The following is a 12,523-nucleotide window of genomic DNA, read 5'->3' on the forward strand; positions in this document are numbered from 1 at the left end:
TAGGAGATAAAAGATGGACTCCTTGATCAGAAGCAAAATGTCCAAAGAAACTTGCCAAATTCTTGCTTTTGAGGAGAGGGATAAGTATAGTTTATACATTAACTATGTATTATTGGTTATATATTTTAGGCAAACACTCTGGACCAGAGGCTATCCATGCCATACAATCCAAATTAAATGAGACAAAAATGCATTTCAGGAGATGGGTCTGGAATTCAGAGGGGCCTTTCCTGCTCCTACCTGGCTGGCAACCCCCTTGGAAAGAAGTGACTTCCCTTTACAAATGGTGGAGCTAGAAGCAGTGTCCTTGTTAAAATGTAAATAGCACTAATCTGACAGTGCCAGGAACCACCCCCTTGCCCCCCACAAAAAAAAAAATCCATTTGGAGAGGATAGATAATTTGCTTCACGCAGACTGGGAACTCTCCCTTCAAATGTATTAGAAATGATTCAGAAAACAGAGGCAGCAGCAGAGATATTACAATCTGCAAATACTCTTTTTTGAAATGGTAGAAAGATACTTCTGCCAGCATCTCACTTAGCAAATATATCAGTCTCAGCAAAAATGTATGGCCGAAACCAACACAATATTGTAAAGCAATTATCCTTCAATTAAAAATAAAGAGGAGCTAAGATGGCAGAGGAGTAGGACAGGGAGAACACTTTCCCCCCCACAAATTCATCAAAAGAACATTTAAACGTCGAGTAAATTCCACAAAACAACTTCTGAATGCCGGCAGAGAACATCAGGCACCCAGAAAAGCAACCCAAGTCTTCAAAAGGAGGTAGGAAAAAATATAAAAGACAAAAAAAGAGACAAAAGAGGGAGGGACGGAGTTCCATCCCGGGAAGGGAGTCTTAAAAAGAGAGAAGTTTCCAAACACCAGGAAACCTTCTCACTGCCGAATCTGTGCTGAGCCTTGGAAGCACAGAGGGCAACATAACAGGGAGGAAAAATAAATAAACAATTAAAACCTGCAGATTGCGAGCCCTACAGTAACTCGCCCAGTGGAGAAGGAGCGCAGATGCCTGCACACGCCACAGCGGGGTCTGGGCAGGGATGCGTGGTGTGGGCTACATCGCTTAGAGTAAGGATCTGGACTGAATACCCCGAGCACTATCTGAGCGAAATAACTTGGGCTAGCAAACCAGACTGTGGGATATCTACCACGCGAAAAGCCAGCCCTAACCTAAGACACCGCCAGGCCCGCACACAGAACAAAGGACTGAACAGAGATAGCCGGCTGCAGACCATCCCCCTCCAGTGACAGGCAGCCAGAGCTGGAAGGGGGCAATCGCAGTCCCAGAGAGACATTATCTATAAAACTGTAAGCAGGCTTCTTTGCTAACTAAGACTTCCTGGGGCTCTGGACGGTCAACATCTGCCTGAGAAGGTGCTCCGGTTGTATACCCAGATAACCGAGCGGTGGGGAGGCGATAAGTCACAGCAATCGCACTCGCCAAACACCTCATCACCTGAGCTGCTCGGACCTGGGAAGGGCACAAAATGCAGGCCCAACTGAGTCTGCACCTCTGAGGACTACCCAAGTGCCTGAACCTGAGCGGCTTGGACCTGGGAGGTGCAAGCAGCCCAGGGCTGGCCACGGATGGTTCCCGGTGGAACAACCTAGAGCCTGAGCAGTGTGGGCAGGGAGGCTACACGCACTGTGAGCGGGGGCAGACCCAGTGTGGCTGAGGCACTGCGAGCACACGCAAGTGTTATTTGTTTGCAGTGTGCCTCCCTCCCCACAGCGCGACTGAACAAATGAGCCTAAAAAAAAAAAAAAAAAGTGTCCACCACCGTCCCCTTTGTGTCAGGGTGGAAACCAGACACTCAAGAGACCAGCAAACAGAAGAAGCTATAACAGAGGGAACCACCTTGGAAGCTACAGGCAATAGATTAAAACCCTGTGGTTAGTACAGACTACATAGGAAGGGGCCTATAGATCTTGAGAAATATAAGTTGGACCAAGGAACTAGCCGAAAATGAACCGACCCTACAATACTCACAACAAAACCAGAGAAAGTCCTAGGTATATTTTTACTATTTTTATGATCATTCTTTCTTTCTTTTTTTTTTTTAATTAAAAAAAAAATTTTAAGTCCTCTATTATTCCTTTAATTTTCACTTTTTTTTTTCTCTTTTTTTTTTTTTTCAATGTCATTCTCCCAAATCTTCCCACCCTCTCCCTCTCCCACAGAGTCCATAAGACTGTTCTATACCTCAGTGTCTCTTTTGCTGTCTCGTACACCGGGTTATTGTTACCATCTTCCTAAATTCCATATATATGCGTTGGTATACTGTATTTATGTTTTTCCTTCTGGCTTACTTCACTCTGTATAATAGGCTCCAGTTTCATCCACCTCATTAGAACTGATTCAAATGTATTCTTTTTAATGGCTGAGTAATACTCCATTGTGTATATGTAAAACAGCTTTATTATCCATTCATCTGCTGATGGACATCTAGGTTGCTTCCATGTCCTGGCTATTATAAACAGTGCTGCGATGAACACTGGGGTACACGTGTCTCTTTCCCTTCTGGTTTCCTCAGTGTGTATGCCCAGCAGTGGGATTGCTGGATCATAAGGCAGTTCTATTTCCAGTTTTTTAAGGAATCTCCACACTGTTCTCCATAGTGGCTGTACTAGTTTGCATTCCCACCAACAGTGTAAGAGGGTTCCCTTTTCTCCACACCCTCTCCAGCATTTATTATTTGTAGACTTTTGGATCGCAGCCATTCTGACTGGCGTGAAATGGTACCTCATAGTGGTTTTGATTTGCATTTCTCTGATAATGAGTGATGTTGAGCATCTTTTCATGGGTTTGTTAGCCATCTGTATGTCTTCTTTGGAGAAATGTCTATTTAGTTCTTTGGCCCATTTTTTGATTGGGTTGTTTATTTTTCTGGAGTTGAGCTGTAGGAGTTGCTTGTATATTTTTGAGATTAGTTGTTTGTCAGTTGCTTCATTTGCTATTATTTTCTGCCATTCTGAAGGCTGTCTTTTCACCTTGCTAATAGTTTCCTTTGATGTGCAGAAGCTTTTAAGGTTAATTAGGTCCCATTTGTTTATTTTTGCTTTTATTTCCAATATTCTGGGAGATGGGTCATAGAGGATCCTTTTATAGAGGATCACTTTTATAACCTATTACTTTGCAAAAAAAAAAAAGACCCTATTTTTTTTAAAGCAAACTTCAAATATATATTTTTTATAATTTTTGTGACCTTGTTTTTTTTCTTCTTCTTCTTCTTTTCTTTAACATTGTATTTTTGAAATTCCAATTTCTACTCTAGATTTTTAATTTTAGCTTTTTGGTATTTGTTATCAATTTTGTACCTATATATTTTTTTTATAATTTTTGTGACTTTTTTTTTTCCTCTCTCTTTCTTTCTCTTCTTTTATATAACATTGTATACCTAAAATTCCAAACTCTACTCTAGATTTTTAATTTATGCTTTTTGGGATTTGTTATCAATTTTGTACCTATATTTTTTTTATAATTTTTGCGACTTTGTTTTTGTTTGTTTGTTTTTTTCTTTCTTTTCCTTCTTCTTTTCTTTAACATTGTATTTTTGAAACTCCAAACTCTACTCTGGATTTTTAATTTTTGCTTTTATGTATTTGTTACCAATTTTGTACCTTTAAGAACCCAATCTTCAGTACCCATTTTTCACTAAGGAGCGAGATTACTGGCTTGACTGCTCTCTCTCCCTTTGGACTCTCCTTTTTCTCCACCGGGTCACCTGTGTCTCCTCCCTAACCCCTCTCTACTCTACCCAACTCTGTGAATTTCTGTGTGTTCCAGACGGTGGAGAACACTTAGGGAACTGATTACTGGCTGGATCTGTCTCCCTCCTTTTCATTTCCCCCTTTTATCCTCCTGGCCACCTCTGTCTCCTTCCTCCTTCTTCTCTTCTCTGTATAACTCCGTGAACATCTCTGAGTGGTCCAGTTGTGGAGTGCACATAAGGAAGTGAATACTGGCTAGCCCACTCTCTCCTCTATTCATTCCACCTCATCTCATTCGGGTCACCTCTAATTCCCTCCTCCCTTTTCTCTTCTCCATGTAACGCTGTGAACCTCTCTGGGTGACCCTCATGGTGGAGAAACTTTTCATCTTTAACGTAGATGTTTTATCAATGGTGCTGAAGTTTTGAAACTACTGTAAAAATAAGACCGATAACTGGAAGCAGGAGGCTTAAGTCCAAACCATGACTCCAGGGAACTCCTGACTCCAGGGATCATTAATTGACAGGAGCGCATCAAACGCCTCCATACTGACACTGAAACCAAGCACCACACAAGGGCCAACAAGTTCCAGGGCAAGACATACCCAGCAAATTCTCCAGCAACACAGGAACACAGCCCTGAGCTCCAAGATACAGGCTGCCCAAAGTCACCCCAAAACCAAAGACATCTCATAACTCATTACTGGACACTTCATTGCACTCCAGAGAGAAGAAATCCAGCTCCACCCACCAGAACACCGACACAAGCTTCCCTAACCAAGAAACCTTGACAAGCCACCTGTACAAACCCACACACAGTGAAGAAATGCCACAATAAAGAGAACTCCACAAACTGCCAGAATACAGAAAGGCCACCCCAAACTCAGCAATTTAAACAAGATGAAGAGACAGAGGAATACCCAGCAGATAAAGGAACAGGATAGATGCCCACCAAACCAAATGAAAGAGGAAGAGATAGGGAATCTACCTGATAAAGAATTCCGAATAATGATAGTGAAATTGATCCAAAATCTTGAAATCAAAATGGAATCACAGATAAATAGCCTGGAGACAAGGATTGAGAAGATGCAAGAAAGGTTTAACAAGGACCTAGAAGAAATAAAAAAGAGTCAATATATAATGAATAATGCAATAAATGAAATCAAAAACACTCTGGAGGCAACAAATAGTAGAATAACAGAGGCAGAAGATAGGATTAGTGAATTAGAAGATAGAATGGTAGAAATAAACGAATCAGAGAGGAAAAAAGAAAAACGAATTAAAAGAAATGAGGACAATCTCAGAGACCTCCAGGACAATATTAAACGCTACAACATCCGAATCATAGGGGTCCCAGAAGAAGAAGACAAAAAGAAAGACCATGAGAAAATACTTGAAGAGATAATAGTTGAAAACTTCCCTAAAATGGGGAAGGAAATAATCACTCAAGTCCAAGAAACCCAGAGTCCCAAACAGGATAAACCCAAGGCAAAACACCCCGAGACATATATTAATCAAATTAACAAAGATCAAACACAAAGAACAAATATTAAAAGCAGCAAGGGAAAAACAACAAATAACACACAAGGGAATTCCCATAAGGATAACAGCTGATCTTTCAATAGAAACTCTTCAAGCCAGGAGGGAATGGCAAGACATACTTAAAGTGATGAAAGAAAATAACCTACAGCCCAGATTATTGTACCCAGCAAGGATCTCATTCAAATATGAAGGAGAAATCAAAAGCTTTACAGACAAGCAAAAGCTGAGAGAATTCAGCACCACCAAACTGGCTCTCCAACAAATACTAAAGGATATTTTCCAGACAGGAAACACAAAAACGGCGTATAAATTCGAACCCAAAACAATAAAGTAAATGGCAACGGGATCATACTTATCAATAATTACCTTAGTGCTCGCTTCGGCAGCACATATACTAAAATTGGAACGATACAGAGAAGATTAGCATGGTCCCTGCGCAAGGATGACACGCAAATTTGTGAAGCGTTCCATATTTTTAAGAAAAACTTATCCAGGAAGGAAAATTGGATTGAACATTTAACATCTCCTATTAAGTCTGACAATGATGTCTGTATGTCCTATTGTTTAAATAAATCAATTAATCATTAAAAAAAATAATAATACAAATAAAAAAATAATTACCTTAAACGTAAATGGGTTGAATGCCCCAACCAAAAGACAAAGACTGGCTGAATGGATACAAAAATAAGAACCCTACATATGCTGTCTACAAGAGACCCACCTCAAAACAGGGACACACACAGACTGAAAGTGAAGGGCTGGAAAAAGATTTTCCGTGCAAATAGGGACCAAAAGAAAGCAGGAGTAGTAATACTCATATCAGATAAAATAGACTTTAAAACAAAGGCTGTGAAAAGAGACAAAGACAGTCACTACATAATGATCAAAGGATCAATCCAAGAAGAAGATATAACAATTATAAATATATATGCACTCAACACGGGAGCACCACAATATGTAAGACAAATGCTAACAAGTAAGAAAGGAGAAATTAACAATAACACAATAATAGTGGGAGACTTTAATACCCCACTCACACCTATGGATAGATCAACTAAACAGAAAATTAACAAGGAAACACAAACTTTAAACGATACAATAGATGAGTTAGACCTAATTGATATCTATAGGACATTTCATCCCAAAACAATGAATTTCACCTTTTTCTCAAGCGCACATGGAACCTTCTCCAGGATAGATCACATCCTGGGCCATAAATCTAGCCTTGGTAAATTCAAAAAAATAGAAATCATTGCAAGCATCTTTTCTGGCCACAATGCAGTAAGATTAGATCTCAATTACAGGAGAAAAACTATTAAAAATTCCAACATATGGAGGCTGAACAACACGCTGCTGACTAACCAACAAATCACAGAAGAAATTAAAAAAGAAATCAAAATTTGCATAGAAACGAATGAAAATGAAAACACAACAACCCAAAACCTGTGGGACACTGTAAAAGCAGTCCTAAGGGGAAAGTTCATAGCAATACAGGCATACCTCAAGAAACAAGAACAAAGTCAAATAAATAACCTAACTCTACACCTAAAGCAACTAGAAAAGGAAGAAATGAAGATCCCCAGGGTTAGTAGAAGGAAAGAAATCTTAAAAATTAGGGCAGAAATAAATGCAAAAGAAACAAAAGAGACCATAGCAAAAATCAACAAAGCCAAAAGCTGGTTCTTTGAAAGGATAAATAAAATTGACAAACCATTAGCCAGACTCATCAAGAAACAAAGGGAGAAAAATCAAATCAATAAAATTAGAAATGAAAATGGAGAGATCACAACAGACAACACAGAAATACAAAGGATCATAAGAGACTACTATGAGCAATTATATGGCAATAAAATGGACAACGTGGAAGAAATGGACAAATTCTTAGAAAAGTACAACTTTCCAAAACTGGACCAGGAAGAAATAGAAAATCTTAACAGACCAATCACAAACACGGAAATTAAAACTGTAATCAAAAATCTCCCAGCAAACAAAAGCCCAGGTCCAGACGGCTTCACAGCTGAATTCTACCAAAAATTTAGGGAAGAGCTAACATCCTACTAAAACTCTTCCAGAAAATTGCAGAGGAAGGTAAACTTCCAAACTCATTCTATGAGGCCACCATCACCCTAATACCAAAACCTGACAAAGATCCCACAAAAACAGAAAACTACAGGCCAGTATCACTGATGAACATAGATGCAAAAATCCTTAACAAAATTTTAGCAATCAGAATCCAACAACACATTAAAAAGATCATACACCATGACCAAGTGGGCTTTATCCCAGGGATGCAAGGATTCTTCATTATCCACAAATCAATCAATGTAATACACCACATTAACAAATTGAAAAATAAAAACCATATGATTATCTCAATAGATGCAGAGAAAGCCTTTGACAAAATTCAACATCCATTTATGATAAAAACTCTCCAGAAAGCAGGAATAGAAGGAACATACCTCAACATAATAAAAGCTATATATGACAAACCCACAGCAAACATTATCCTCAATGGTGAAAAATTGAAAGCGTTTCCTCTAAAGTCAGGAACAAGACAAGGGTGCCCACTTTCACCATTACTATTCAACATAGTTTTGGCCACAGCAATCAGAGCAGAAAAAGAAATAAAAGGAATCCAAATTGGAAAAGAAGAAGTAAAACTCTCACTGTTTGCAGATGACATGATTCTCTACATAGAAAACCCTAAAGACTCCACCAGAAAATTACTAGAACTAATCAATGATTATAGTAAAGTTGCAGGATATAAAATCAACACACAGAAATCCCTTGCATTCCTATACACTAATAATGAGAAAACAGAAAGAGAAATTAAGGAAACAATTCCATTCACCATTGCAACGAAAAGAATAAAATACTTAGGAATATATCTACCTAAAGAAACTAAAGGCCTGTATATAGAAAAGTATAAAACACTGGTGAAAGAAATCAAAGAGGACACTAATAGAGGGAGAAATATACCATGTTCATGGATTGGAAGAATCAATATAGTGAAAATGAGTATACTACCCAAAGCAATTTATAGATTCAATGCAATCCCTATCAAGTTACCAACAGTATTTTTCACAGAGCTAGAACAAATAGTTTCACAATTTGTATGGAAATACAAAAAACCTCGAATAGCCAAAGCTATCTTGAGAAAGAAGAATGGAACTGGAGGAATCAACCTACCTGACCTCAGGCTCTACTACAAAGCCACAGTCATAAAGACAGTATGGTACTGGCACAAAGACAGAAATATAGATCAATGGAACAAAATAGAAAGCCCAGAGATAAATCCACGCACATATGGACACCTTATCTTTGACAAAGGAGGCAAGAATATACAATGGATTAAAGACAATCTCTTTAACAAATGGTGCTGGGAAAAGTGGTCAACCACTTGTAAAAGAATGAAACTAGAGCACTTTCTAACACCATACACAAAAATAAACTCAAAATGGATTAAAGATCTAAACGTAAGACCAGAAACTATAAAACTCCTAGAGGAGAACATAGGCAAAACACTCTCAGACATACATCACAGCAGGATCCTCTATGACCCACCTCCCAGAATATTGGAAATAAAAGCAAAAATAAACAAATGGGACCTAATTAAACTAAAAGCTTCTGCACAACAAAGGAAATTATAAGCAAGGTGAAAAGACAACCTTCACAATGGGAGAAAATAATAGCAAATGAAGCAACTGACAAACAACTAATCTCAAAAATATACAAGCAACTCCTACAGCTCAATTCCAGAAAAATAAATGACCCAATCAAAAATGGGCCAAAGAACTAAATAGACATTTCTCCAAAGAAGACATACAGATGGCTAACAAACACATGAAAAGATGCTCAACATCACTCATCAGAGAAACGCAAATCAAAACCACTATGAGGTACCATTTCATGCCAGTCAGAATGGCTGCGATCCAAAAGTCTACAAGCAATAAATGCTGGAGAGGGTGTGGAGAAAAGGGAACCCTCTTACACTGTTGGTGGGAATGCAAACTAGCACAGCCACTATGGAGAACAGTGTGGAGATTCCTTAAAAAACTGGAAATAGAACTGCCTTATGATCCAGCAATCCCACTGCTGGGCATACACACTGAGGAAACCAGAATTGAAAGAGACACGTGTACCCCAGTGTTCATCGCAGCACTGTTTATAATAGCCAGGACGTGGAAGCAACCTAGATGTCCATCAGCAGATGAATGGATAATAAAGCTGTTTTACATATACACAATGGAGTATTACTCAGCCATTAAAAAGAATACATTTGAATCAGTCTAATGAGGTGGATTAAACTGGAGCCTATTATACAGAGTGAAGTAAGCCAGAAAGAAAAACACCAATACAGTATACTAACGCATATATATGAAATTTAGAAAGATGGTAACAATAACCCTGTATACGAGACAGCAAAAGAGACACTGATGTATAGGACAGTCTTTTGGACTCTGTGGGAGAGGGAGAGGGTGGGATGATTTGGGAGAATGGCATTGAAATACGTATAATATCATATATGGAACGAGTCACCAGTCTGGGTTCGATGCACGATACTGGATGCTTGGGGCTGGTGCACTGGGATGACCCAGAGGGATGGTATGGGGAGGGAGGAGGGAGGAGGGTTCAGGATGGGGAACACATGTATTCCTGTGGCAGATTCATTTCGATATTTGGCAAAACCAATACAATATTTTAAAGTTTAAAAATAAAATAAAATTAAAAAAAAATAAAAGTCACTTTTTATTTTATAAAAAAATAAATTAAAAATTATGAACTAATAAAACTTTTTCATGACATTAATTTGATATTTGAATTAATAGAGACCAAGATTAATTTATAATCAAGTTACTAGTCTCAAACTATACACTAAAAAGTGATCTGATGTAATCAAGACCACATTCTATTTACCTAAAACTAACTTGATGATCTTGCAAAACTGAAGAAATTTGGCAAGGCAATATATCGTGCCATAATTGGGCTGTGTTATGAGCACAAGTCATAGAACTCAGATTTTCTTTCAGTTCATTTATTAGATTAAGAATACATCGTTCTTAGGTATCATAGTTTGATTTCCAAGGATTCCAATTCTATTTATAGAACACAGATTTAGCAGATAAAATGGACATAATGATAAAGTTTTTGAGAAATCAGTTATTTAATTTCCACTAACAGTTGTAAAACTTAGTGAAGAGAAGGAAAAAATGGAAAACACCCAAAATATGTGTTATAAAATCATCTCTCCCACCTTCTCTCTCTGTGGATCATTGGTTGTCAAGATAATGCCAAGATGAAGATTTTTTTCAAAATACATTCCTACCTCTCAGGTAGGAGCAGTTCTCATTGTGTGTGGGAGGAAGGGAGAGAGAAAAAGGAAATCTGATGTCTTCTGGAAGGTTTGGAATCAAGTCTCAATTCTCTACCTTAGAGATGCCAAATAATTATGCTTTGCCCAAAGTAATACCAATCCAGGAGTCTCAATTTTCAGGGAAGTTGGAAACAGAAGAAGTCATCAGGTCTAACCCTGACCTCAAAAATCAACCTGACCTCTTTTGCAGTATTCCTTCTTTTCCTTGCAGATGAAATAAAGTTTATTTTATCTTGGAACCTCGTAGCTTTTTTTCACATTGTAAAATAAGATAGTTAGAAAATAATGTATTCTGAAACACAAAAATTGAGCATAAGTTATTTCCTATTGAACCTATGTGATAGTTTTGTCATTGTGATTAATCTTCTCATGACTTGTAAACTGACACTTCAGGAAAATTATATTTGAAGGGTTCTTACTGGGAATAATTTGGAAAAGCAAAGACTACTTGATTCTAAGCATTTGGTGATTTGAAATGACAAACATATACACACAAGTTCCTTTAAGCATGGAGTTTAAAGCCAGACTATATTTGTGATCACTCAGCATTGATAAAAATCAATGAATTTTGAGGGTCTTGTCTAGTGATCCAGTGGTTAAGGATCTGCCTTGTAATACGGGGATGCTGGTTCAATCCCTGGCCAGGGAACTAAGATCCCACATGCCTGGAGGAGCTGAGTCCTTCCACTGCAACTACTGAGTACATCACAACTGCAGAGTTCATGCAACACAAAGATCCTGCATGATGTGATGAGGATCTCGTGTACCGCAACTAAGACCCGACACAGCTAATTAAAAAAAAAAAAATCAATGAATTTTGAGTTATGCTTCTTAACCCTGGTGGAATGGATCTGTAGTCAGAAATTCTCCCTTATAATCCTATACAAGCAACACCTCTCTTGACCTTCACACAGCCTGATTCCTTTTCTACTATATTCTCATATCAAAGTGAAGTACAGGTTAAAAGAAAAAAAAAAAAAAAAAAACCAACATCTTTTATATCTGCAGGTGTCAGGAGACCGGTGACTTCAGAAATCTCACAGCATCTAACACCATACGGTGGGGCTTGCTGAAGACTAATGGAGGACACAGGACAAGACCTGGGGTATCACTTTATCTCTCACTTACGCTCTCCATGCCACATCTTCGATCAGACATGCGGTGGGAACCAGAAATAATCCCAGCCAGAAGTGTGCAGAGCTCAGAACCATGGTTGCCTGCAAAAACCAGAAGTGACACGTGCATTAACACTGCTGAGAGAGAGAAACGTAATTCAATCAGTAGAAAACGCCCCTTAAGCAAAAGAAGGTTATTAAATTCAATGAAAGCTGAAATACACACTCAGGAAGAATGTCAAGAACCAACTGGTGGCAAGAGCCCCTCACCATGATCTCCATCAGCTCTTGTCTCCATCCTGATAGGCTGACAAGTTTTGTCTCCCTCTTTTATAAAGCACTTCAAGCCCCTTCACAGCAACAGGAGTGGGAGTGGGAAAGGAAGCAGGATTAGACCAAGTCTCATAACCGAACCTGAGATGCGATCTCTCGATGCTGCCCACCCAGATTTACACTGCCTCTTTAAGTGTTACATGCTGTGTATATGTCCATATGCATTGATGCATATGATGGCTTTTGTATGTTCTGTTTTGGAATCTCCTCACCTTAAAAAAAAAAAAAATTCCCGGGCCTCAAACACAGTGCATCACTCCAGGCCTTGATCCACTGAGACTATGGAGACCACCAACCACTGGACCCACCGTGAGATCACATGTCAGGAAAAACGCACGCAGAGGTCTCTCAGAGGGAGTGCACTGCAGTGTTCATAGCTCTTTGGCTATCTCTAGTTCCCATTTCTCATACAGAAAGCATAAACACAGA

At 38.7% G+C, this 12,523-nt stretch overlaps 1 protein-coding gene and 1 non-coding gene across 3 annotated transcripts in view; one reads left to right on the top strand and one right to left on the bottom strand.

Moving 5' to 3' along the window:
- ATP8A2 (ATPase phospholipid transporting 8A2) overlaps positions 1 to 12,523 on the bottom strand; it is a 492,224-nt gene that overhangs the window by 51,977 nt on the left and 427,724 nt on the right. For both annotated transcript variants that reach the window (XM_086329703.1, XM_086329702.1), the window contains exon 34: positions 11,775 to 11,863. In XM_086329703.1, the coding sequence (XP_086185829.1) occupies positions 11,775 to 11,863 (89 nt within the window). The remainder of the gene's footprint in view (positions 1 to 11,774; positions 11,864 to 12,523) is intronic.
- Positions 5,643 to 5,749, top strand: LOC147361653 (U6 spliceosomal RNA). The gene has a single exon (XR_015138532.1). It is a non-coding gene; the product is annotated as a U6 spliceosomal RNA (small nuclear RNA).

Source organism: Bos grunniens, chromosome 12 (assembly GCF_055505025.1).
Source record: "Bos grunniens cultivar Pamir isolate PY7600 chromosome 12, Bosgru_T2T1.0, whole genome shotgun sequence".
NCBI lineage: Eukaryota > Metazoa > Chordata > Mammalia > Artiodactyla > Bovidae > Bos > Bos grunniens.